General features: G+C 36.2%; 1 protein-coding gene across 4 annotated transcripts in view; it reads left to right on the top strand.

The window, feature by feature from the left end:
• Positions 1–25261, top strand: part of ARHGAP24 (Rho GTPase activating protein 24) — a 638162-nt gene that overhangs the window by 534444 nt on the left and 78457 nt on the right. For all 4 annotated transcript variants that reach the window (XM_090266255.1, XM_090266256.1, XM_090266259.1 and 1 more), the window contains one exon: positions 23273–23395. In XM_090266255.1, the coding sequence (XP_090122381.1) occupies positions 23273–23395 (123 nt within the window). The remainder of the gene's footprint in view (positions 1–23272; positions 23396–25261) is intronic.

The raw sequence follows: 25261 nt of genomic DNA on the forward strand, positions 1-25261 counted from the left end.
TAAATCTAGTTTATTCTATTTAAAAATTTACATGTATCTCAATTTTCAATGTATGTTTTCTCATCCAGATTACTTTATGAAACCCAAGTAAACATATTTAGATGAATGTGATTTCAAAAAAATATAATCTTGGTATTTATCAAGGGTGCTGCACTTAATACTCTTTCTGAAATGGAGTTCCCGAATGATTTCAACGTTATATATTTTCTCTTTTCTATTAGCTCACCTGCAAATGAACTCCTGTCTGATACAATTACAATCAGAGCTGTACATGTGTGAGCATCTGTGAGAGTATGTGTACATTTGCATTAATATATGTGTCTATATATGTTTGTGTGTGTGTTAGCATTGTATTTACCCACAATGCCCCTGTTTCATAAGGATTAGAAATTGGAGATCTTATACTTATTAATTTCCCCCACTAGATGACACACTGCTTCTGAACAAGAATTGTGACTTAATCATTTTTGTATTCATGGCTCTTAACTAGTTGGTGCCTGACACGTACACGTAGCAGTGCCCAAGATGAACTCATCTAAAAAATGATGCCTTGTCAGTACTGTCTCTATTTTGAGGACCTTCTAACAATGGAGCAGTTATATGCAAACAGTGATCCTGGAAAAATATGGCAATAAGCAGGGAGAGCTGAGGAAGTCTCAGGAAAATGTGACTGAAGAGAATATTCTCGTGGGGGCAGAAGGCTTCTTGGAGCTTGGACATAGGCTGGAGGAAGTCCAGGGCATGTGGGAGTCAACTCAACCTGAGACAACTTCCCCATCTACAAAACTACCTTCACTTTGAGACTATTTATCAAAACATATTTCAAGTTCTCCTGTTTGCAGAATGTTCTTTCTGATACCATAGGTCAATATTTATTTCTAACTTTCTTAATAAATGATACCCCTTATGCTCTGTGTCATAAATGATTACACCTACATTCAGTTCATTATAATTTTCTTTATAATTTCTTTATAATTTTCTTCATTAATAATAACGTCTCCTTAATATCATAATGTCTTAGTGGAAAGAGTATGTCATAAATTCTTTTTGTATTCCTCATAGTGCCTTGGCAGTACAAGTATATATAATTTAAGTAGGTGTGGTATTACACTAATTGTAAGTTTATTATGTTTTTCCTTTGTACTGAAGGTGCTATGTATCTAGGCTTTTAGAAATGAAGAGAATGTTGTGGTTTAAAGGGTGCAAAATTCATCCCTTATCAAAAAGAACAAAATCCAAGTAAGCAAACCAGAATAGGAACAGAATCATAGGTATGGGGGTATTTAAAGGATTATCTTCTGGGAGAGGGAAGGGGGAGAAATAAAGAAATGGTACAGGGATTAAGAAGCATAGTGGGTTGGTACAAAATAGACAAGGGGAAGTTAAGAATAATATAGGAAAGGGTGAAGCCAAAGAACCTATATGCATGACCCATGGACATGAACTAAGGGAGGTGGGATTGCTGGAGGGAAGCGGGATGCTGGGCAGAGGGGAGCAAAGGCGGAACATTAGGACTACTGTAACAAAATAATAAAATATACTTAAAACTTTTCAAATTTAGGGAGGGAGGAAGATGGCGGAGGAGTGAGGGGAGGCTGCACTCTCAGGCTCCCGAGACCCGTCTGCAGTTTGGGCTAATTGCAGACAGAACATCTCAGTAAGCAGCTGGACACTGGCAGGAGTCAAGCCATGGCACTGCTAGATTAGAGAAAATCCATCTGGGAACAACCTGTTTAGTGAGGATAGCAGAGGAAAAGGGGACAAAATGGGATTCCTGACTGGGGCGGCTGCCCGAGCTGTGGCTGGAAGTACACAAAGGCTTTTTGGCGACCACAGGCTACCCCAGAGTGGAGTCAGGAGGAGAACGGATCTCTGCCCGCTGGCAGAGACAGGACTCGACCAAGTGGCATTGGCGCTGAAGGACAGGAGACAGCGTGCTGCCAGGCAAGTGAGAACATAATTCTCCTTTGTATTTTTCTCTAGCAGATGGTGGAGAAGGGAGGAAAGTTTGGGGGTGGTAGGACGTTCTTGAGGAGCGCAGGTGCAGTGGCGTGCTCATCCACTCCCCAACCCTCTTCTTGGGTCACTAGGGTGCGCATAAGGAAGTGCCCTCATTCACTGGCCCAGGTGCGTGGGGCCGTGAGTCCGGGTGCCCCTCGGACACTCCCCAAAGGACATAAGATCAGTGCCCCAACGGGCACAGGGAGGGCCCACTGAACACGCAGAGGACCGTGCACAGATACCCCTAGACAGCTCCCGTGGGTGCCGGGCACCAGGCCAGAACTCAGACCACTAGCGCAGGCTCTATTTGTGCCTGCCCAGATGGGTGAGGGAAGGCGGGCGGCTGTGGCGCCGGAACAGCGGGCGGCGACTCACGGACGCTCACTTCCACTGAGCACAAGTGTCCGGGGCTCTGCCCTAAGCGGCGAGAGACCAACTCCCGGAGCTCGGCTCAGCGGGACTAAGGGCACGGGCGGCGCGCGAGCGCGAAAACACCTCAGCCCGGGGACAATAGGCGCCAATCTCGGGGCAAGCTCTCGGGCCGCCCTCATGTGCAGGGATGCGCGTGTGGGGACACCTTGGAGCGAACGTGAAAACACCCCAGCCCGGCAACAGTAGGCGCCAATCACGGGGCAAGCTCTCGAGCTACCCCACCCGTGCAGGGGCGTGCACGCAAGGACACCTCAGCTGGCTCCATCGGGCAGCAAGGGAGCACGCAGTGCCGGCAACCGTGGGCGCAAACCATTGCTGCAAGGAACAAGAACCTCTGAACCGCCACACTAGACCAGCTGTGGACACAGAAAAAGAAGACGACACACCAAGGCTGAACTGACATCTCCACAAAAGAACTCAAGACAAAGTGGATAGAGTGACTCTCAATCAACTAGCCAGAAGGAAGATCCTACCAAAGAACATCTGAAATACAACCAGACAGCATAAACAAACGATATAAAGGGTAACCCAAGAACATCAGGCTCAGGATATCAAAGAGACTGCACCACTGAAACCCCCAGAGCTCCCATAAAGAATCTCATACCACAAAGGAGGGAAGTCAGGCAGACCATCCCCCCACAAAAAACAAATAAATAAATAAATAAAAACAAACAAACAAGAAGAATCCAACATGGTAAGATGCAAAAATAATCCCTCAATGAAAAGAAAAGAGGAATCCTCAGAAAGAGAGATAGATGAAATAGACATACCCCAAATGTCAGACATGGAATTCAAAACAATGGTGGTAAAGAAGCTCAATATACTCGACATCCTTAAAAACAACTATGACAACCTCCAAGGAAGTTACCAGCAGCTCCAAGAAAATTACAGGGAACTTGCAGAGAACTACACCAGCATAAAAAAAAAAAAAGACATAGAAACTGTTAACAAGAACCAGAAAGAATTGAAGAATTCAATCTCTGCACTGAAAAACACAGTAGAATCAGTCAAAAGCAGACTAAACGAAGCAGAGGATCGGATTAGTGGGTTAGAAGATAATGTAGAGAAAAACTCCCAGACAATACGTCGTCGGCAACCGTCCGTCTCGAGAGACGATGGTGTAGCTTCTTAAGTGTCTATCTGCACCGCCGAGAATGGCTGTGCAGTCCGACTCGGGAGTGACACGGTATCTGTCTCCTCCCGTGTTGAATCGACATCTTGCGATGATGCTGGAGTGTCCTCTCCAGTGGAGCTGAAGCTACAGAGCCTGGGCAGGGTGATATGGAGGGTCTGCTGTTGCCCATGCAGCAGACCCCCCCTCTCTTCGCAGCTGAAGGGTCCAAGGGAAAGACGGAGTCGATACAGCTTGGCTTCAGGTGCGCCGCAGGAGTTCCCGGTGTTGACTACAACGTCAAACCGCCTTAGGGACTCCGGCTCCGGATTTTCTGTCGGGGTTTACTCCCTTAGCCTTTCCCCTGAAGAGGTATGCCGCAAGGCAGCGGAGGTTTTTTGGAGTCAGAGTTTTCCTTCTCTGATGTACCCTGACTGGAAGATCGAACCAGCGACACTTAGCTTGCAGGCCGACGCTCAATCCACTGAGCTAAACCAGCCAGGGCGCAGACAATACAGCAAAATGAAAAAAGATTGAAAAAATATGAACGAGATGTAAGGGAATTACAGGATAGCATGAGAAGAAATAGTATCAGGATCACAGGAATTAGAGAGGGAGAAGAAAAGGAGCATGGAATTGAAAAACTGATAGGAGAAATAGTGACAGAAAATTTTCCCAACCTGATGAGAAAAAAGTTATACAAGTTCAGGAAGCACAGAGAGTTCCAATGAAGAGGAACCCCCAAAAACCCACTCCAAGGCACATCATAATTAAAATGGCAACATTTCACGACAAAGAGAGAATCCTAAAAGCAGCAAGAGAAAAACAACAAATAACATACAAGGGAGCTCCGATAAGGCTATCAACTGATTTCTCAACAGAAACATTACAAGCCAGAAGGGAATGGTCAAAAATATTTCAAGCAATGAAAAACAAAGGCCTACAACCAAGAATACTCTACCCAGCAAGGCTCTCATTCAAAATAGAAGGTGAAATAAGGAGTTTCTCAGACAAAGGAAGACTAAACAAATACATCTCCACCAAACCAGCATTGCAAGAGATGCTAAAGGGAGTGTTCTAAGAAAAAAGAAGAAAGGAAAAAAAGAAAAAAAAGAGAGGAGAGGAACAGAGGTACAAAGGGCAATGAATAAATACACGTCAATAATAACCTTAAATGTAAATGGATTAAATGCTCCAATTAAAAGACATAGGGTAAGGGAATGGATAAGAAAACAGGACCCACATATTTGCTGTCTACAAGAAACACACCTGAAAACAAAAGATTTACACAGACTGAAAGTAAAGGGATATAAAAAAATATTCCAAGCAAACGGACCGGAAAAAAAAGCCGGGGTAGCAGTCCTCATATCAGACAAAATGGATTTCAAAGCAAGGGCAATAAAAAGAGACAAGGAAGGACATTTCATAATACTTAAAGGAACAATCCAGCAAGAAGATATGACATTGATAAACATATATGCAACCCAACATAGGAGCACCCAAATACATAAAGCAAATACTAGAAAACCACAAGAAGGATATCAACAACAACACACTCATAGTAGGGGACTTCAACACTCCATTATCAACAATAGACAGATCATCAAAGCAAAGAAACACCAAGGATATACAGGCATTGAGCAACACACTAAACCACATGGACCTAACTGATATATATATAGAACTTTTCACCCCAAAGAAGCAAAATATACATTCTTTTCAAATGCACATGGGACATTTTCAAAGATAGACCCCATGATAGGACACAAAACAAGCCTCAACAAATTCAAGGGAATTGAAATCATATCAAGCATCTTTTCAGATCACAATGCCTTGAAACTAGAAATCAACCTCAGAGAAAAATATCAAAGACACTCAAACTCATGGAGATTGAATAACATGCTATTAAATAATGAATGGGATAACAATGACATCAAAGAAGAAATCAAGAAATTTCTAGAAACTAATGATAATGAGCACACAACAGCCCCAAACCTGTGGGACACAGCAAAAGCAGTCCTGAGAGGGAAGTTCATAGCAATACAGGCCTATCTGAAAAGGATAGAAGAATCTCAAATAAAAAACCTAACCATAAAGCTACAAGAACTAGAACAATAACAACAAACAAAGCCTAGGGCAAGAAGAAGGAACGAAATCACCAAGATCAGAGCAGAACTAAATGACATAGAGACTAAACAAACAATCCAAAAGATCAACAAAACTAGGAGCTGGTTCTTCAAAAAAATAAACAAAATCGACAAGCCTCTAGCCAGTCTAATCAAGAAAAAGAGAGAGAAGACCCAAATAAACAAAATCAGAAATGAAAGGGAGAAATCACGACTGATACCACAGAAATACAAATGATAGTTAGAAATTACTACAGACAACTGTATGGCAAGAAATTTGACAATCTAGAACAAATGGACAACTTTCTAGAAACATACAACCTTCCAAAACTGAATCAAGAAGAAGTGGAAAGTCTCAACAGACCAATAACAAAAAAGGAAATTGAAACAGTAATCCAAAATCTCCCTGCACACAAAAGCCCTGGACCGGATGGCTTCACAGGCGAATTCTACAAAACATTCAGGGAAGAACTAACTCCTATCCTCCTCAAACTGTTCCAAAAAATCCAAGAAGAGGGGAAAATCCCAAACTCTTTCTTTGCAGCCAGTATTATCCTAATCCCCAAACCAGGTCAAGACACAACAAAGAAAGAAAACTACAGGCCAATATCACTGATGAACATAGATGCTAAAATCCTCAATAAAATATTGGCAAACAGGATCCAGCAATACATCCAAAAGATCATACATCATGATCAAGTGGGCTTCATTCCAGGGATGCAAGGATGGTTTAATATTCACAAATCAATAAATATAATACATCACCTAAACAGAATGAAAGACAAAAATCACATGATCATATCAATAGATGCAGAAAAAACATTTGATAAAGTACAACACCCATTTATGATGAAAACACTCAGCAAAATGGGAATAGAGGGAGCATACCTTAACATAATTAAGGCTATATATGAGAAGCCTGAGGCCAACATCATACTCAATGGACAAAAACTGAAAGCATTCCCCCTGAACTCAGGAACTAGACAAGGTTGTCCGCTCTCTCCACTCCTTTTCAACATAGTGTTGGAAGTCCTAGCCACAGCAACCAGACAGGAAAAATAAATAAAAGGTATCCGAATTGGGAAAGAGGAAGTAAAACTTTCATTATATGCAGATGACATGATAGTATACTTAGAAAATCCTATAAACTCCACTAAAAGACTACTCGATATAATAAGTGAATTTGGCAAAATCGCAGGGTACAAAATAAATATACAGAAATCTAAGGCATTTCTGTACACCAACAATAAGATAGCAGAGACAGAGACAGAAAAGAAAATACCATTTACTATAGCAACAAGAAAAATAAAGTACCTAGGAGTAAACTTAACCAAAGAGATAAAAGACCTGTACTCTGAAAATTACATAACATTGAAGAAAGAAATTAAGGAAGATACAAATAAATGGAAGCACATAACATGTTCATGGATAGGAAGAATCAACATCATCAAAATGGCCATACTACCCAAAGTGATTTACAGATTCAATGCAATCCCTATTAAAATACCAATGACATATTTCACAGACCTAGAACAAATACTCCATAAATTCATACGGAACCAAAAAAGACCCCGAATAGCAAAAGCAATCTTGAGGAAGAAGAACACAGCAGGAGAAATCACAACACCAGATATCAAACAATACTACAAAGCCACTGTGATCAAAACAGTCTGGTACTGGCATAAGAACAGACATATAGATCAGTGCAACAGAATAGAGAGTCCAGGAATAAACCCAGGCCTCTATGGTCAACTAATATTTGATAAAGGAGGAAGGAACATAAAATGGAGTGAGAAGAGCCTCTTTAACAAATGGTGCTGGGAGAACTGGATAGGGACCTGCAAAAAAATGAAACTAGACCACCAACTTTCACCACACATGAGAATAAACTCAAGATGGATCAAAGACTTAAATGTAAGCCATGACACCATAAAAGTCCTAGAGGAAAACATAGGCAAGAAAATATCAGATATCTCATGTAACAATTTCTTCATGGATATATGTCCTAAAGCAAGAGAAATAAAGGAAAAAATAAATAAATGGGACTCCATCAAACTGAAGAGTTTCTGCTCAGCAAAAGAAAACATCAGCAAGATGAAAAGGAAACCAACCATATGGGAAAACATATTTGCCAATGACATCACAGACAGGGGACTGATTTCCAAAATATATAAAGAGCTTATACGACTCAACATCAAGAAAACAAACAACCCAATTAAAAAATGGGCAAAGGACCTGAACAAACACTTCTCCGAAGAGGACATTCAGAAGGTCCATAGACACATGAAAAAATGCTCAACATCATTAGCCATCAGGGAGATGCAAATAAAAACCACAATGAGATACCATTTTACACCAGTCAGAATGGCCATCATCAACAAATCAACAAACAACAAGTGCTGGTGAGGATGTGGAGAAACGGGAACCCTACTGCACTGTTGGTGGGAATGCAGACTGGTGCAGCCACTATGGAAAACAGTATGGATTTACCTCAAAAGATTAAAAATGGAACTGCCTTTTAAACCAGCGACTCCACTACTAGGATTATACCCGAAGAATCTTGAAACACCAATTCAAAAGAACTTATGCACCCCTATGTTCATTGCGCACTGTTTACAATAGCTAAGTGCTGGAAACAACCTAAGTGCCCATCTGCAGATGAGTGGATCAAAAAACTGTGGGACATTTACACAATGGAATACTATGTAGCAGAAAGAAAGAAGGAACTCCTGCCATTTGCAACAACATGGATGAAACTAGAGAGAATTATGCTTAGTGAAATAAGCCAGGCAAAGAAAGAAAAATACCATATGATATCACCTAATACAGGAAACTAAAGAACAACACAAACAAAGGAACTAAATAGAACAAAGAGCAGAATAACAGTCAATAGGGGGAAGGGGGGAGGGAGAGAAGGGGGATAAGTAAGGGAAGGGTTTAGTCAAAGAACCCGTATAAATGACTCATGGACATGGACAACGGGGAGGGATATGATTGCGGGAGAGGGGGTGGGTTGGGTGGGGGAGAGAAATGGGAGAAAATGGGACAACTGTAATTGAAAAACCAAAAATAAAAAAATATATAAAAAATAAAATAAAATTTGAGAAATGTTAAAAAAAATCTTTTCAAATTTATTGCATATATCTAGAAAATTGTTGGGCTTTAGGAATTTAAAGAAGTAGGTATTTGTACTAGGTATGAAAGATAATATATAAAATGATAAAATGTAAAAGGACTGACAGCTTTTCTAGGAGCTCTTCCTTGCCTTATTTCTCTTTGATTTTAGGAAGTTCTCATTTGGATTCAGCTATTCAAAGTTCATGTAAAAGCTAAGTGACTTTTTAAATTTTATTTTAAGCATATTTGCTGATGATTAAATAATTATAAGAACTTTGAATATCTTGTTGATGCCCTGAGTGGATGTTATACTTCTCTTTGTAATGACATTAACCGTTTTTAAGGCTTTGGAAATAGTTACAAATTATTTTAAGACAACGATTTTTCAACTTTTTCTATCTCGTGGCACACATAAACTACTTGCTAAAATTTTGATGCCCAGCAAAAGTATATGTTTTTTGCCAATCTGACCAAAAAATAGCTAAGATTTTGACTCATTTACACCAGACAACTATTGTTGTGTTGGCTGTTGTTACTTTTTATTTGACAATCTAAGGGAAAAAAGGTCAGGTATTGCACATTTAAAAACTTTTTTTCTGGCACACCAATATGCCTCCTGGGGTGCACATCATTTGAAAAATTACTGTTTTAAGAGGTACGAAGTAATTTTTTAAATATTTTAAGTTTTTTCAGCTTCATGTTGGTTAAGATGGTCCTCATTTGTTAAAAGTAATTTTTAAACATAAAACTAAATATTTATGTTTTTCAAACACATGCAAATGGTTTTGGGGAGTCATAGTTTTAGGGATAATTTCAGATTTTCAAATTATGAAATTAACTTTTTAAGAAGCCCCTCAAAATCCCTCTATAATAATTCTGACATAATTATCCAGATTGGCTCTAATTTGGAATACAAAGAAAGAAGTTTAGTGTTTCAGTAAGAGGAATTTGATATATATCTGAGCATTCAAATTAATTTGTATCTATTAAATTAAAAAATATATTTAAGAAGAGCTATTTGTTAGGAAAGTATTATGTAATACTTCTTGTATTTAAATTATTATTCTATTAATTAAAGATATAGAACCCTAGAGTTTTCTGAGCCTTCAAACAGTTCCAGTTTTTGTTATTTTATGTATAAAACTAACAAATTTTCTATGATTAAAAATAGCTTTTGTTTCTGATTAAAGTTCAGTAAACTTAGGAATTTTACAAATAAAATTGGTCTAAATATTCAAACACTGTTTATACACTAATTGAAATCTTTGAATCTTTTTTAATTTTCCTGAGTACTTCTGTCACCTTCCAAGAAAAACATAGATGTCTACCAAAACCTTCTAAGTAATATAATGAGAAACTCACCCACTTATCATGGCTAAACATTTAGATTTTATATATGTTTTTATTATATAAATTCAAAAATTTATTTCTACTATTTGCGTTCCACACACACATACCCTACTTGATTTTAAACCATCTTTTTACCAAGTGGTTTGCATTGAAATGATTCAACATCTTCCTCTAATAGTAACTCTTTCTGTCTGACTTAGCCCTAACTACATGGCTGTTAAATTGATGATATTGAAAATTGATGGATTAACTCATCAGAAGTAGTGAAAATTTTGAATTCAAGAGAATTTGAAAGGGAATTCAACAGTTTTAAATGTTTAAGATACATGTAAGACTGAATAAGAAGTCTTAAGACAAGGGTTCATGGTTTTAGGAATAGATCAAATGGTCTGTAATCAACCTCAATACAGTTATATGTATTTATTTTAAAAGAAATCATCCTAAAATGTGTTCATATTATCAATTTGAGAATTTAAAAGAGAAAGTGTACTTACTCCTCCTGACAGTGTTAATCTTTCTAAATTCATATACAAGGGCTTAAATTAAGAAACAGATATGGCGTAGTATTCTTTATAGGAATTTCTATGTCTATAGTTAATTTGGGAACAACATGTGACCTTCTGGCCCTGACTCCTTCCATAGGGTCTTGGAATTATTTGCAATTATAATGAGACAATCATGTCTTCCCTCTTCAGTGAATAATTCCCATAAGCGTGCGACATCCTATAATACTTCTCATTTTAAATACCATTTATATACCTATGTTAGAGGAGATTGGTTAAGGAATTAGCAGTGAACATAGATTATTCACCACTCATGGAGGAAATAGCTTACACTTGAGAAAATAATGGAGTTTGTGAGTAATATGTTTATATCAAGCAAGTTACAGAATTCACAAGTATCCTTATTAGTGGCATTGAAAATTGTCCTGAAACACCAATGTTCTTGAAAGTGTTGGGTTTTTGACACATTATACAACTGTGTGCTCTGTGATGTGTGTGCCTTTAACTAAAGAGCTGAGTTCATATTTCAGGCCCCAAGTCACAAATCCTGGAAATCCAGACATAAACTGTGAGATATGAAGTACTACAGACAGTTATGTGTTCTAATGGCAAAGTTGATATTCATTGTTTAAGAGACAAAATTCAAACTGAAATCAAAGGATTTTTTAAATTTTATATATTAGAAGCATTACCTAGTTATCATTTATTGAGCAGAATAATTTACTTTTGATCTTTTTATCATGCTGTTTTATTAAATTTTAACTTATAAATTATTTTGTATATAACAAAACATTCTAAAAAACTGCCACTATGTAAAATTAGATAATTAACATTGTGGCAATTAAAACTAATAGATTTTGTATAAAAATATTGTCCCAATTAAATTAAGTTACCAAAATTCTCCAATTGCACAAATACTAAAAACTGTTCAAATTAAGATATAAAAATTTACCTTTGAAAAATGATTTATGTATTTAACACTATTCATTTCTTATTTTGCCCCAGGCAGACCTGTGAAGAAACAGCCACTCAATACTAGTTCTTTTCCTTACAATGATTCTCTTCTAGATGTTTTATGTATTTTTAAAGTAACAAACTTTTGGGAGAAATCAGGTATATTAATTGTCAGATTTTAATAAAGTTTCCTAAGAGAGTGAGAGATTTTGAGGACAGCTTTATTAAAGAAATATGAGTAAGTCTTTAAACCACATTTTGTGCTACATCATCAATTTTTCCCTCTCCAGGGAATAATTCCATAAGCATATAACATTCTGTAAAATTTCTCACCTTAAATACCTTTGTCTCCACCACTCCACAACTCACAAATTACTGCCACCATTTCTTTGCTTCTCTATACATTAAAATGGCTAGAAGAATTGTTGATATTGGTTGTTTCTGTTTTCTCTCTTCCTTAATTGATGAACACATTCCAATGACATTTTATTTGCTGCTCTGGTCAGTCTTTCCAGGTCACCAATAATCTTCATGTTTTATAATTCAATAATCTCTGTTTCCCTAATCCAGTAGTCTGCTCACTCACTCTTCATTATATTTAACCTTTCAACAGCATTTGACTCATCCAACCACTTTACTTTCTTGTTTCTCTTCCTATCTTTCTGGCAGCTGCTTCTCAGTTTGTTTTGCCAATTCCACTTCTTGTTCTCAATATAGAAATGTTGGAGTTCACTTGAATGTCATTTTCTTTATTCTAGCTACAGTATTTCCTAGGGACCTCATCTGGGTTCATGCTTTGAAATATCATCACATTGTTGACTCCCAAATCTCTATCTGCAGTACAGGCCTCACCTCTGACCTCCAGACTTTGTTTTGTTCACTGCTATATCCTGAGAATCTGGACTAATGATGGAAGCAATAGAGGTGCTCAGTAAGTCGGTGCTTGACAAATTAGTGAATGATCTGCCTTCCCAGGGTTATTACAAAAAAACAAATGAATAAAGGAATATAAAAGTAATTGGTAAACTGTAAATCACCATGCAATTGTTAAATGATACTATTACTAATCTTGCAAATTTGTACTATTTAAAAACAATAACAGGAGTAGGATACAAAGGAATTTTTAAAATGGGTTTCAACATTCTAATCTTGATCTTCAAAAGTGGCATGTCTCCCCAAATTCAATGTTCTATTTCACTCATCAAATTCTGGGCATCAGGGATAGAGGTATAATGAATCTGTACTTAAATGTGAAAAGAAATGCTCTAGTGTTTGCTTTGATAAAGTATGATATATTTAATGCATGAAGCCTGCACATTTGCTAGACTCAGTAATCCCAACTTGAATTACATGTTCTTGCAAATCCTAGTTGCAGAGTGTTAATCATTTACAATGCAAATAAGCAATTAGGTAAGTTATATGATCCATAGTTTAAAGCTTAGTACATTCTGGCTGAATGTCTGTCACTCAAAGAATAAAACATTGATATAAGCTAATAGGCTGAGTGTAGCTAAAATATATGAATTCTAAAATTTATAGCCTCTGCCTATGATAGCAAATTCTCTTACAAGGGTGGTTCTCAAATTTTATGCTTGCATCAGAACCGTGTAGTAGGATTGCTCACCACCAGTTTCTGATTCAGTTGGTTTGGGCTCGAGCCCAAGAATTTGCATTTTTAACAAGTTCTCAGATACTTTCTATCCTCCTAGACATATCTACTAGAGTTTCATCATACTTTGAGAAACACTGCACAGAGGGTTTACTACCACATTCATGGCAAGTATAAATTTCAATATAACTAAAAAATTTCCCCAAATGTTCTAATATTTCTCAATATTTAAGTCATTGTTGTTGGTAAGTGACCACCCTATAGAAAAAAATGCTCTTAAATTTTCATTTGTCAAGTCAGCAAATTCTCTGCTTTGTTTCTTTGACTGTGAGTGGTATTTCATTTGTGACAAGTTGTAGATTATTGCATTCCCTTGTGACTCTGGTTTGTGTCATCATGGTTGGACTAAACTTACCTGAATACACATGTCAGTTATTCTGCTTGACTGACTTTAATAGCAACCAGATACAATTTTGAACTCATTCATCTCCCAAACTAAATCAAGCTAAACTGAAAGAGGACAAATTCTAGATACTTTTGCTCTGCCAAGGAAATGTTTTTCTTTTATTTCTTAGAAATTTTAATCAATTTAATAAGATGCCGAGAAGGAAATGACTAGATTTTTAGGCTCTGACATAAGTGAAAGTCAAAATATATTGTTGGACTTAAATTGAGATCCTATTGACTGTTCAGTGCACTAATAGAAAACAAGTATCTAAAATGTAATTAATTAGATCATTTTTATAATTATTGTGTGCAGTACAAATAGACGGGTTTGTTGTTGTTGTTGTTTTTGGAAAGAATAAGTCCAAGAAATGTGAAGAATTAATGGAAATATAAACTATGCCTATTGAGGTTTTAAAGATTTTATTAATCATTTATAAGTAAGTGTATCACAATTGTGCTTTTAAAAGTATGACCAAAAAGAAAATCAATATTTACTTTAAAAACAAATCAATAATTACTTTTCTATAAAAGGATTTTTCTTTACAAATATATTCAGAATATTTGTCCAAAGGTAAGCTATCTTCCTGCATTTTAAAGAATTCAAATGATAAATAGGTAAGGAAAAATTTGAATGACTCTGGCTACAAAAAACATGGAGGATCCTTCAAATAGCATCTTGAGCAAAAAAAGCAGCAAAACTACACATAAAATAATTATATTTCTATAAAATTCAGAAACAGGCACTACAAAATATATTAAAGCTATAAAGAAAAACAAAGAAATTATCGTCATAGAAGTCAAGATAGTAGTTACCTCTGGAGAAAGAAAGAAAGGAATCTCTGGGGAGCTGGCCAAACCCATTTCTGACATTCACAGCCAAGAGTACAAATCAAGGCCCATATGCCACTCTGTGTAAGTATTTAGAAGATATGAAACAAGCTTATGAACTATGAAATAAATTATGTCCTTACCCTCCAAAAAAAGAGGAAAATTTTAGGATTAAAATTATTATGCATGGCAATAACAATCTCAGCAGAGCATCCTATATTCCAAGCACTATCCCAAGTATTTTATGGTAGTTTTCATTCAATTACTTCACAATAAGGCTATGAGACAAGTCAGCAATCTCACAGCTAGTCAATGACTAATTTGAACTTGAGGAGTTTGGTTTCACTGTCCTAACTCAATAATTTTTCAGTATTTCTTTCTAAGCATGCATTTGTTTTTGTAGTTTGATCCAGGAACCACTTTTGCTTTACTATTCACACTTGGACATTTTTTATTGTAAAGTTCAAGGAAAGGCAATCAGAAATAACTCATACAGTATAGAATTTTTAGGTCAATGCTTTCTCTCTAGACAGATTCCCAACAAACAAATCATTTCTAAATGTAATTATTAGAAATCTACCTAATTGGTAAGTACCCATCAATCTATTACTGGTTTATCAGTGTGTATTTATATATTTATAAATGTAACATATATATACCTAATTTCATCTTTAAACATAGTTAGCTATATATTATAGTATGATTTCTTCTTACAAAGAGATTATGAACTAGTAAGGGGTCTAAGAAATATGTGAAACAATATTATAAAGTATTCATGAAATTAAAATGTAGCAGTAATGTTATTGTAATGCAAAATAACACTCAGTAATCTGTTTATTTTGTGGTACTGACTGCAAACTACAAATAGAATTGCCACTGGGACCTTAATTGATTAATGCCACTGGGACCTTAATTCTCATATTCTGGTTTAGGGGTTTTAAAATATTCAAAATCTAATTTTAGAATAATGCAAATTGTCTGCATTGAATGTACTATCGTCGTCGGCAGCCGTCGGTCTCAAGAGACGATGGTGTAGCTTCTTAAGAGTCTATCTGCACCGCCGAGAATGGCTGTGCAGTCCGACTCGGGAGTGACACGGTATCTGTCTCCTCCCGTGTTGAATCAACATCTTGCGGTGACGCTGGAGTGTCCTCTCCAGTGAAGCCGAAGCTACAGAGCCTGGGCAGGGTGATATGGAGGGTCTGCTGTTGCCCATGCAGCAGACCCACCCTCTCTTCGCAGCTGAAGGATCCAAGGGAAAGACGGAGTCAATACAGCTTGGCTTCAGGTGCGCCGCAGGAGTTGCCGGTGTTGACTACAACGTCAAACCGCCTTAGGGACTCCGGCTCCGGATTTTCTGTCGGGGTTTACTCCCTTAGCCTTTCCCCTGAAGAGGTATGCCGCAAGGCAGCGGAGGTTTTTTGGAATCAGAGTTTTCCTTCTCTGATGTGCCCTGACTGGAGAATGTACTATAATGCATTGAAATTCTGCCCTTCTGATATTTTTAAATTCACCTTTGAGGAAGAAATACTTAGAAAAAAATTTGGTTGGCGAAACATACCAAAACTCTTAAATTTCAGATAACAATGTCTCTATAATACCCAAAACAATATGAAAAAAGTACATGATACTGAATGTGAGACCAAATTGTTTTCTGCCGTTATTTTATAAGTTATATGCTGTTTTATTAGTTTTTGATATTGTTTACTAAGAAGTGATAGTATCGACAGAATCCTATAATTTGTTAACTTGTACCTCACACTACTCTGACTGTTTTCCAAGTATCAGTTTCCATAAAAGGAAAGAAATGTGTTTCCATTTCAGTAACTTTCTACTGATAAGCTTCAGAATTTACTTTATATCTTGCAACTTATCATTAGAGTTCTACTACCAATAAATACCTAAACTAAGTTTTGTGGAAAGTAATGCTTTAAAAAAAGACCCACAGTTATATGAGTGAAAATTAGTAACTCTGCCTAGAACATGAAAAGATTTTTCTGTAATAAAACTGATAGTATAATAGGTTTAGTTTTAACCTGATTTGTAACTGGGAATGAGGAAAAAGTTCACCCTTGAAATTATTAACAGTGTTAGGGATGTCCTCAGGTCTGTCTATGAACTCTTTTTGAAAATGAACCCAAATGTCTATTACTGGTTTCACTTGAACATCTTGCTTTAACATTCAAATACAAACCAATATTTCATTGTATGTCTTTAGAGATTTGTTTACTCAAGATGACACATATAAATACATTAATTCAAAGTAACTGACTTTTTAGTTTATAATTTTGACAATTTACAATGATTTTTTTCATAAAGTAATAAAAATAAATTTTGGTGACAATTTTTGGAAATTGCCACACAACAAATTCAGTAAACTATTTTGTAGATATATATTTTATGAAAGATAATAGCAGCAGTCTCCTTTTCGCTGAGGAGGCCCTAGTTACATGATGTAGTTTGCACTTCAAGCAACGCTGGTCTCCTGTCCCAATCTTCCTTTGGAGTCATGCTTGGGGTCAGTATAAGGGAAAGAAGGAAAAGATTATAGGTAAATTCATGAGTATTCAAAGTAAACAATCTTAAGCAGTGAGGTTAATGATAATTATCTTTCAGCTCATGTTGACTTTTTATTGATTAGTGCTTTTATGACCATACAATTCCTATCATTTGTTCTTTTTAATAACTTTTTATGACAATAAAATAATACATGACAGAACATCTGAAATAATACACGTATTATGTAACAAAAAAATTATAAAATATCTGAAAAATGCTGCAAATAACAAAAGAAAAGCAAAAATTTTCCCAATCCTAACATTCACAGATAATCATTGTTAAGATTATTGTGTATTTCAGTCTAGTATCTTATTTCTCTGACCATCTACTTATATGAAAATTGAGAGAGGTAATATCATATATAAAATTTGTATATTTCCTTCTGTGTAATAAAAACTCATGTTAATAAATATTTTTTTATAATCTTATTTTAGTGGCTGCATCATAAGGAATATTACTCATACTCCAATAAGCAATGAGAATGCGTATGTTTAGACATCATTTCCAATACTTCTTTTAACACTGAAGAAAATTCTTTGCAAAGTTGTGTATCAAAAATTACTTTTAAATTATTATTTTATAATTATTCATATAATTAAAGGATATTTGTATTTTTAATTAACTGTAAATTTACTTTAATTAATTTTCTTTAACCTGCCTTTCAATTTCAGACTGTTTGTTATTAGTCTACTAAATTTATTAAGCTTTTCTTAGTCTTCTTTTAATTTTGGCAAAAGTTAAGATAAATATTTATTTTATTTCAGAAAATATATTGTAGTTCTGGGAATGAAAAATGTAATCAAATTCAAATATACAAAAGATCCCAATGAAATATACATATGTTTTCAATTACATATAAACAAGTAAAATTCAATGATGTGACCCGTTCAGTGAACTTTAAATCAAATACTTGAAGTATTAACGCTATCCACCAAGACACTGCTACCAATCTGAGTTAATATCTAAAAGGTGTATAAAATTTACTAATACATTGTGTCTTCTAAGATGTATACAAATCCACTTTCATATAAAGCAGTATTAAAAATAAAAACGAAACTGCATAGGTATTTATGTTGAAGCAGAATTTAAGAATGGAGAATGTATACTGGCTCTAATATAATATACACATAAACACACATATACATACATATATATGGATTGAAGATGATAATGACACTCTCCCTCCAGTGATAATTAAATCTCAAAGCTGCTTTTTAAAATTTTGCCTTTGGAAAGAATTTTAGATTCACAATGGTTAAATGGATCATTAATCTCCATAAAGGATTAACAGAGTAAAATTTGATTCACATGGTTGAAAGTCAATATTGAGTTTATTCATTTATTAAATGATATATGTAATAAGTTGTTTTTAATCCTCTTCAATTGCAAGGCAGAATACTAGTATCAGGCCTTTAGAACTGAAAGGTTATGAACTGGAAATCAGAAATTTCTAGTTCATATCTATACAAATGTCTCCAGTTGTTTTAATCACATTTTTGGCAATGAGTCTACATTCTCACTGAGACTCATAAAAAAAGTTTTTCTAGATCTTTCCCACCTCTCTTGCTAATACACTCAGGAATGAAGGTCTATATCCATGGGTGAAATTCACAGATGGGATTTCATATCTGTGATTGGCAGTCTAAATGTGATTCAGGGTCAGACACATAGCACCACCAGCAGAGAATGAGAAGCACATGAGAAGTGAGGGACTAATGGCCACTTGTGCTTGTCATTTTCCTTTTTCTATGCTTTCAAGCAGAGACACACTGTCGTGGCTGTCACTGTCTCTCATTACCAAGGCTGCTTCTGCCTAACACAGCAGGATATTGCTGTGCGAATCGCTAACCATCTTTCAAGCAAACAATAATTAAAATATTCTTACTTCAAATGGTAATTTTTTTTTTGGCTCAGTGCTGTAATATAAGTGGATCAGAATACAGATTAAATTTGTAGTACAGTGGCATGCCAATGAAGCATCTTTTCTTGTCATTCAGATTTTTTGTGATGCTTGGATGTCAAATAACCATGCATATGCATTCTAATTTATGGCATATTTACATACATATACAGTACAAAATTTTATGTGTGTTGTTATGTATCAAAGACAGAGAGCCTTAAAAAATACATTCATATGTGTACTGTTGACAAATTGTTTCTAAGCATTTACTAAACATAGTATCTCTCAGGTCAAGTTAAATGTAATATGTCCTTTTTGCATTTTGGGGGGTGAGAGGCAGTTAAAGAAGAATAAATTAATATTTACAGAATTTCTCTTTTAGCTTAACACAGTGCTAGTGTTTTTACTATATTGCATTTAATTTTTACAAAGGTTTGTTATATAGGGATTATTTCTAAACCATGATTAAGGACAGTGAGTTTCCAGAAGTTATGTAATTTCCCAGAAGGGAAATAGCTAATATAAAATAGAATTGCAATTTCAGTAGTGTTTTCTCTGATTCTTAAACCTATGCTTTTTCAGATACGTATAGGTTGCTTAACACGTTAAGCGCCATGTCAGTCACCGGTGACTGACACTATACTTTCCGTTCGGACCGTGTCAGTCACCGGTGACTGACAGTATACTTTTCATTCAGTCTGCATCAGTCACTGTTGACTGAAAATATACAATTTTAAAAATTATATTCTCCTATTAATAAATTTTAAATAATTTTGAGATCATAAAAGAATGTACCTAAATATTGTTACCAAAAAAAATTTTTAATGAATATTATTAAAACAAAGTATATACAAAAATGGTTGTCCTGTGCAGGTTTCACAGAATGTTATAACTTATTTTGTCAACTTTCTGGCAATATCTCGTCCAAATCATGCTGCATTATCTTCGTAGCATTTTCTGCAGCATCTTCAAACTTTAGACACTCTTCCGGTTTTTTGTTGCAGTTTGTGATGAGATATTTCAGATATATTTACAGCACTGCTACTTGGAACGTCTTCATCCTGATAATTTGTTAGATGGACAGTTAATTTCTCCCGAAATTCTGTGATGCTCATATTCTTCTTGCTAATATTTTTAAATAAAATATGAGCATTGAGGGCAGCAGTATTTAGTAAGAGCTCAAAGGCTAGCTTTTTATAAAATTTCATGGATTTTCGTAACAGATTATTATAGGCACTCATTTGATCAGATATATCAACTGCTGCTTTTCCTGCATTATAATCCACTACAATTTTTGGTTTCAAGTAGTGACCTGATATATTTTCAACATTCACCATCTCTGATGTATGTTTTGTTGGAAGAAATAAGATGTCCTGCTTATCTTCCCATTTTAAAATGGTTATTCCTTTTTTGTTCTCTTTTGCATAACTTCTCCCCGTTTTAATTTCTTTGACGTTACTTCATGAGGATTTCCCCGTCGATTTGAATGTAATGTTCCTACTAAATGAGTATTATTATCGAGTAATTTATAGGCTAAATCTAAACTCGTGTACCAGTTGTCTGTGTACAACATGTTTCCCTTATTGAATACATCTCTAAAAGAGACATTACATTAGTTGGTGTTGTATTTTCTTCTTCTAAACTTTTCCCTGCATATACATGGAAAGCATACGAGTACCCAGATCTGCAGGACACCTTAAATAATTTAATACCATATTTGTGGCATTTTTGTTTAAAATATTGCCTAAATATTATGTAGCCACAAAATAGTATCAAAGGTTCATCGATACATATAGCTTCAGATGGATCATAATATTTTTTGAAATTTATTTCCATGTTACCTATTAGTTGTATTTTGCCTAAATGATTGGAAACATCTGTCTTCCTATTGTCTGAAAAATGTAGCATTCGTAATAATATTTCAAATCTATTTCTTGACATTATTTTTGGGGGGAAAGTTTGCATATATGCAAGATCATGGAACCAATATAAATGTAAAGATGGTAGTATAACTAGTCCCATCTATAGAATCAACCTAAAAAATCTTTTCATTTCATTTTTGTTTGTCACAGTCCACCTACACAAATGCTGCGAGTTTTCAACCCCTTGTTTTTGCAACACATATAAGTTCGTTTGTTTGGAAATATCCTCAAACAATTCATTGGGCACAAACAGTTCATAAGAATTCTCTACTGTTGCACATTACTTTACATTCAAGTCTTCAATCCTAAAGCCAGATGGATAGCTGAAAGGCATAATCCTTGGTTGATTACCTCTCGGATCATGCCATTCTTCAAAATCCTCATCCTCATCCTCTGATGACGAAAAAAGAATGACTCTACGATGTTTTTTAGGAAAACTAATTTCACTTGAATTGCTTTCACATACTTCTGCTACTGACATTGTCGCTGTTACAGATAAAGAAAAAAAAATTTAACAGCACTGGAACACAAACCACCGACAACTGACTGAAGAGAAAGCATTTCTAAAAGAATACAGAGTACAGACCGCAATCAATACATACAAGAAATATATCTTAAGATATACATGCAGTCTTATTGCAACCTTACACAGATCTCCGTCCGCCAGCATGTTGGTGAAATCAGATACCGCAGGCTAAACCGAAAGGAAGACAAAACAGGCTTGGCGCTTAACGTGTTGCTTTTTCAGATACAGGTTGCTTAAAGTAGTGATTGACCTACCATAGACTTAGAGATATAAGATATAAGAGTGTCATTGCTTCCAGAACAGTGAGATGCTCTTTAAAATAGGAGATGGCCACTCTTGTTTATTCCAGAGGTTTGTAGACATTAGGAAACCTATTTGATGTGATCCCTTGGCCCCTCCCCGTTTCCCATCCAGTGGTATTAAAACATCAAACACCAATATAGTTGTTTTTATGGTTGGTTTAAGGTTATTTTACTTCTCTGACCTTTCCCTTATTCTATGAATTTATATCAGTGATAGTATAGCTGTATTTCTCAATTTAGGGCATTTGTATAGAAGTCGAAGGTCACAAACTCAAATGCCTATAGCTTTCAGAGCTATGTGGGAAATAGACCAGAGCTTTTAAAAAAGGCAGTGTCAGAAATTGGAGTCTGCAAACTCCTCGTAAAGATATTTAGGTGTACTTTAAAACAAACAGCAGTCTTAACAAAACAAACACTTGGATATGAATTAGTTTGACCCAAGGGTAAACATTTCACAAAACTTGGTGAAAATTAAATGTTTGTTGATAGATTATTTGAGCACCATAGCAGTGTGTATAACACTAAAATATTATCAGAATTCAGTTAAGTACTTAATGTTCCATTTCTTTAATTATTCCCTCTTATAATAACACTAATCACTTTCAGAAACAGTGAAGCAATTCAGTCACTGATAACTCATCTTTAGAAGTACTCTTTTAAACATAAAGTGAGAGAGAAGGGAAACTATGCCTCAAGATCACTTTCAAGGTCATAGATGGTTATTCCTGTTTTCTAAATGAGAAAATTTTGTCACCAGGTAAACTTAATGTGCTAGTAACAATTTCAAATAAACTAAATCACATGCATCAGAAGTCTAGTGCTTCAAAATTGACATCAGAGATTATCAGGGGTTTGATTGTGGGGAGGGGAGTGGAAAGTAAAAGAAACCATTAACCTTTTTCATGGAGACATGACTAGGGTTTGTAAAGCTCACTTTTCATTGTGAGGCACACTGAGAGAAGGAGGCAAAGGTAGGGGTGGAGGGTTGATTTGGCCTTGTGACTGGCCAGGGCTTATGTCTTCTCTGCTCTTTGTTTGCCCTCCTTAAGGTGTGATCTGGGGGAGAAGCTTCTCTTCTAGGACAGAGTGATAGGGGAGAACCTCTGGGTCAAAATTTTTCATGTGGCTTTTTCCCTTTCCTAGAACTCCCAACTCACTCATGATGTCCGGGTGGCCTCACTGTGCATGTGCTAAGCAGCACTTGCTTCAGACAAAAACCCAGTCTCTGTGGACCACTTTTCCATGTTTCATTTTGCTTTTTCTATTCCTCCCTATTCAGCACTGCAGTGTAAATAGACAGGATTATGAATTAATGCAGGCCTATGGGTTGTTGCTAGGATGAAAAAGCAGGCTTTGTTTGGAAAATAACATTTGTTCTCCAGCTTCTCCTGGAAACATAAGAGCCTTTCCTTTTTAAGCAGAATTTTTTTTCCATGCTGAAACCATGGTAAATATTTCCAATTCATTGGGTGAAACCTAGTGCTGGCTGCATTGGACACAGTCTGTGTTTCAGGAAATCCCTAGGAGGCTGCTGATAAGGAATCTTCGGATGAGCACACACTCATGTGTCACCATCTTCTTACAGGAGGCGATCGAGATCGAATGACAGCAAATCATGAGAGCTACCTCCTCATGGCAAGCACCCAGAATGATATGGAAGACTGGGTGAAATCCATCCGCCGAGTCATATGGGGACCTTTTGGAGGAGGTGAGTATATTTTTAAACCATGGACAAACAGAAAGGTAGACCAAACCTGTTCATCCTTTCCCCCAGCTAATGTTACTATCAGCTCCTATTTTCAAGTGAATGAATGTTAAAATAAAAAGCAAACTATTTCACATTATGGTTAGACATATATCTAAATAACTGCTGGAAGTTTGATACAAAATATCATTAATAACCAACCTTCCATGAATATCTTGAATTATAAAAAGGGATTATATTTTTCTTTTATTTTGTATTTTTTCATGTCACTAATACCATAAATGTAGTGTAGTTAAGTACATGTAGGTATGAGGGAAAAAAAAATTGACTAGTAAGTTTGGAAGAATTCCTAACCCACAAGATGCTCAATGATATAACAAAGAGGAATGGCAGAGCTTTGAATGAAAATCTGATGATTACTGGAATTAAAAAATGTTTTGCTGGGAAATATTTGTGGATTTGATAATAAGTTTATAAAAAGTCTTAGTTAATACAGTGTTGAAAATTCATCATAAGAAGAATAGACTAAATGGTGCTGTGAATAGAACTAAAAGGAAGAAGAAAGGGTAACAGATGAGATCATTGTCTTCAAGGAATATAAAAGAGAATAATATAGACAGAAAAATTATTTAAAGTAAACATTCAGTAAAAGGAAACAATAAAATAAGAACCTCAAAATATTCATCCATAACCGACATTGTAAGACTGTGCAGACTACACACAGGAGACTTCCGGCCAAGATGGAAGCCTAGACTGACACACTCTGTCTCCTTCCACAACTAAGAGGGAATACAACTACTGCAAAACCAGAAATAACCAGAAGTTTCAGAAAATAAATGGAAGTCCAAGGTATGAAGTTATAAAGAAGTGGCACTCGTTGGACGGGTAGGAGTGGCGAAGCCAGGGTGGAGAGGTCAAGCTCTGCTTGCGGCAGCAGCAGTGGCGACAGCAGCGAGACAGCGGTAAGCAGACAGCCATATTTAAGGGGAGGCAAGAAGCACCTGGGGGGCACCCCCGGCTGCGGGCCAGACCCATCAGCTTGCGATTCCAATGCCAGGGAAGGCAGACCCCCATTGCCTTGGATTGTGAGGCCCAGAGGGTGTGGGAACAGAGGACAAGGCTCCCAGTCTCAGCGGAAAGTGAATGGCAGGAATCCATCTTGGACCCCCACCCCCACAGAAAATGCTACAGCATGGTGAGAAGGGTCGCCGGGTTGTGACGAGTGCACAGGGTTCCACCCACAATAGTGTAGGAGGTGTGACAGCCCTGCCCAGGAAACAAAGGTAAACACAAAACTATCAGGATGGCACAGATCATGGTAGAGATCCCGGTGACAGCTGACTAGACAGCAAATATCTGATCTCACGGATCAGCAGATAGGAAATCTTTCTGAGGCACAGTTCAGAGCTTTGGTTATAAAAATGCTTACAGACCTAACAGAAGATCTTAAACAAGACGGGAAAGGAATGAAGGCTAGTCCTTCTGAAATGAATGAAAACACATATGAACTAGTGGTGAGGGAAGGAAAACCAGGGATCAAATCTATAAATCGGAACATAGGGAAGAAACAAACAGTCAACCAGTGAAGAAAGAGGAAACAAAAAATGAGGAAAATGAGGAGAGGCTCAGAAACCTATGGGACAGTTCTAAGCGGGCCAACGTCTAAATCATAAGGTTGCCAGAAGGTAAAGAAGAAGAACTAGAAATAGAAAAATTATATGAAAAAATAATGAAGGAGAACTTCCTTAACTTGGGGAAGGAAATAGACTTACAGGTCCAGGAAGCACAGAGTTCCAAAAAAACTGGACCCAGGGAGAACCACATCAAGACACATTATAATCAAAATGTCAAAAATTAAGGATCAAGAGA

The sequence above is a fragment of the Furipterus horrens genome, unplaced genomic scaffold, assembly GCF_987537825.1.
Source record: "Furipterus horrens unplaced genomic scaffold, mFurHor1.1.pri manual_scaffold_2, whole genome shotgun sequence".
In the NCBI taxonomy this organism is placed as follows: domain Eukaryota; kingdom Metazoa; phylum Chordata; class Mammalia; order Chiroptera; family Furipteridae; genus Furipterus; species Furipterus horrens.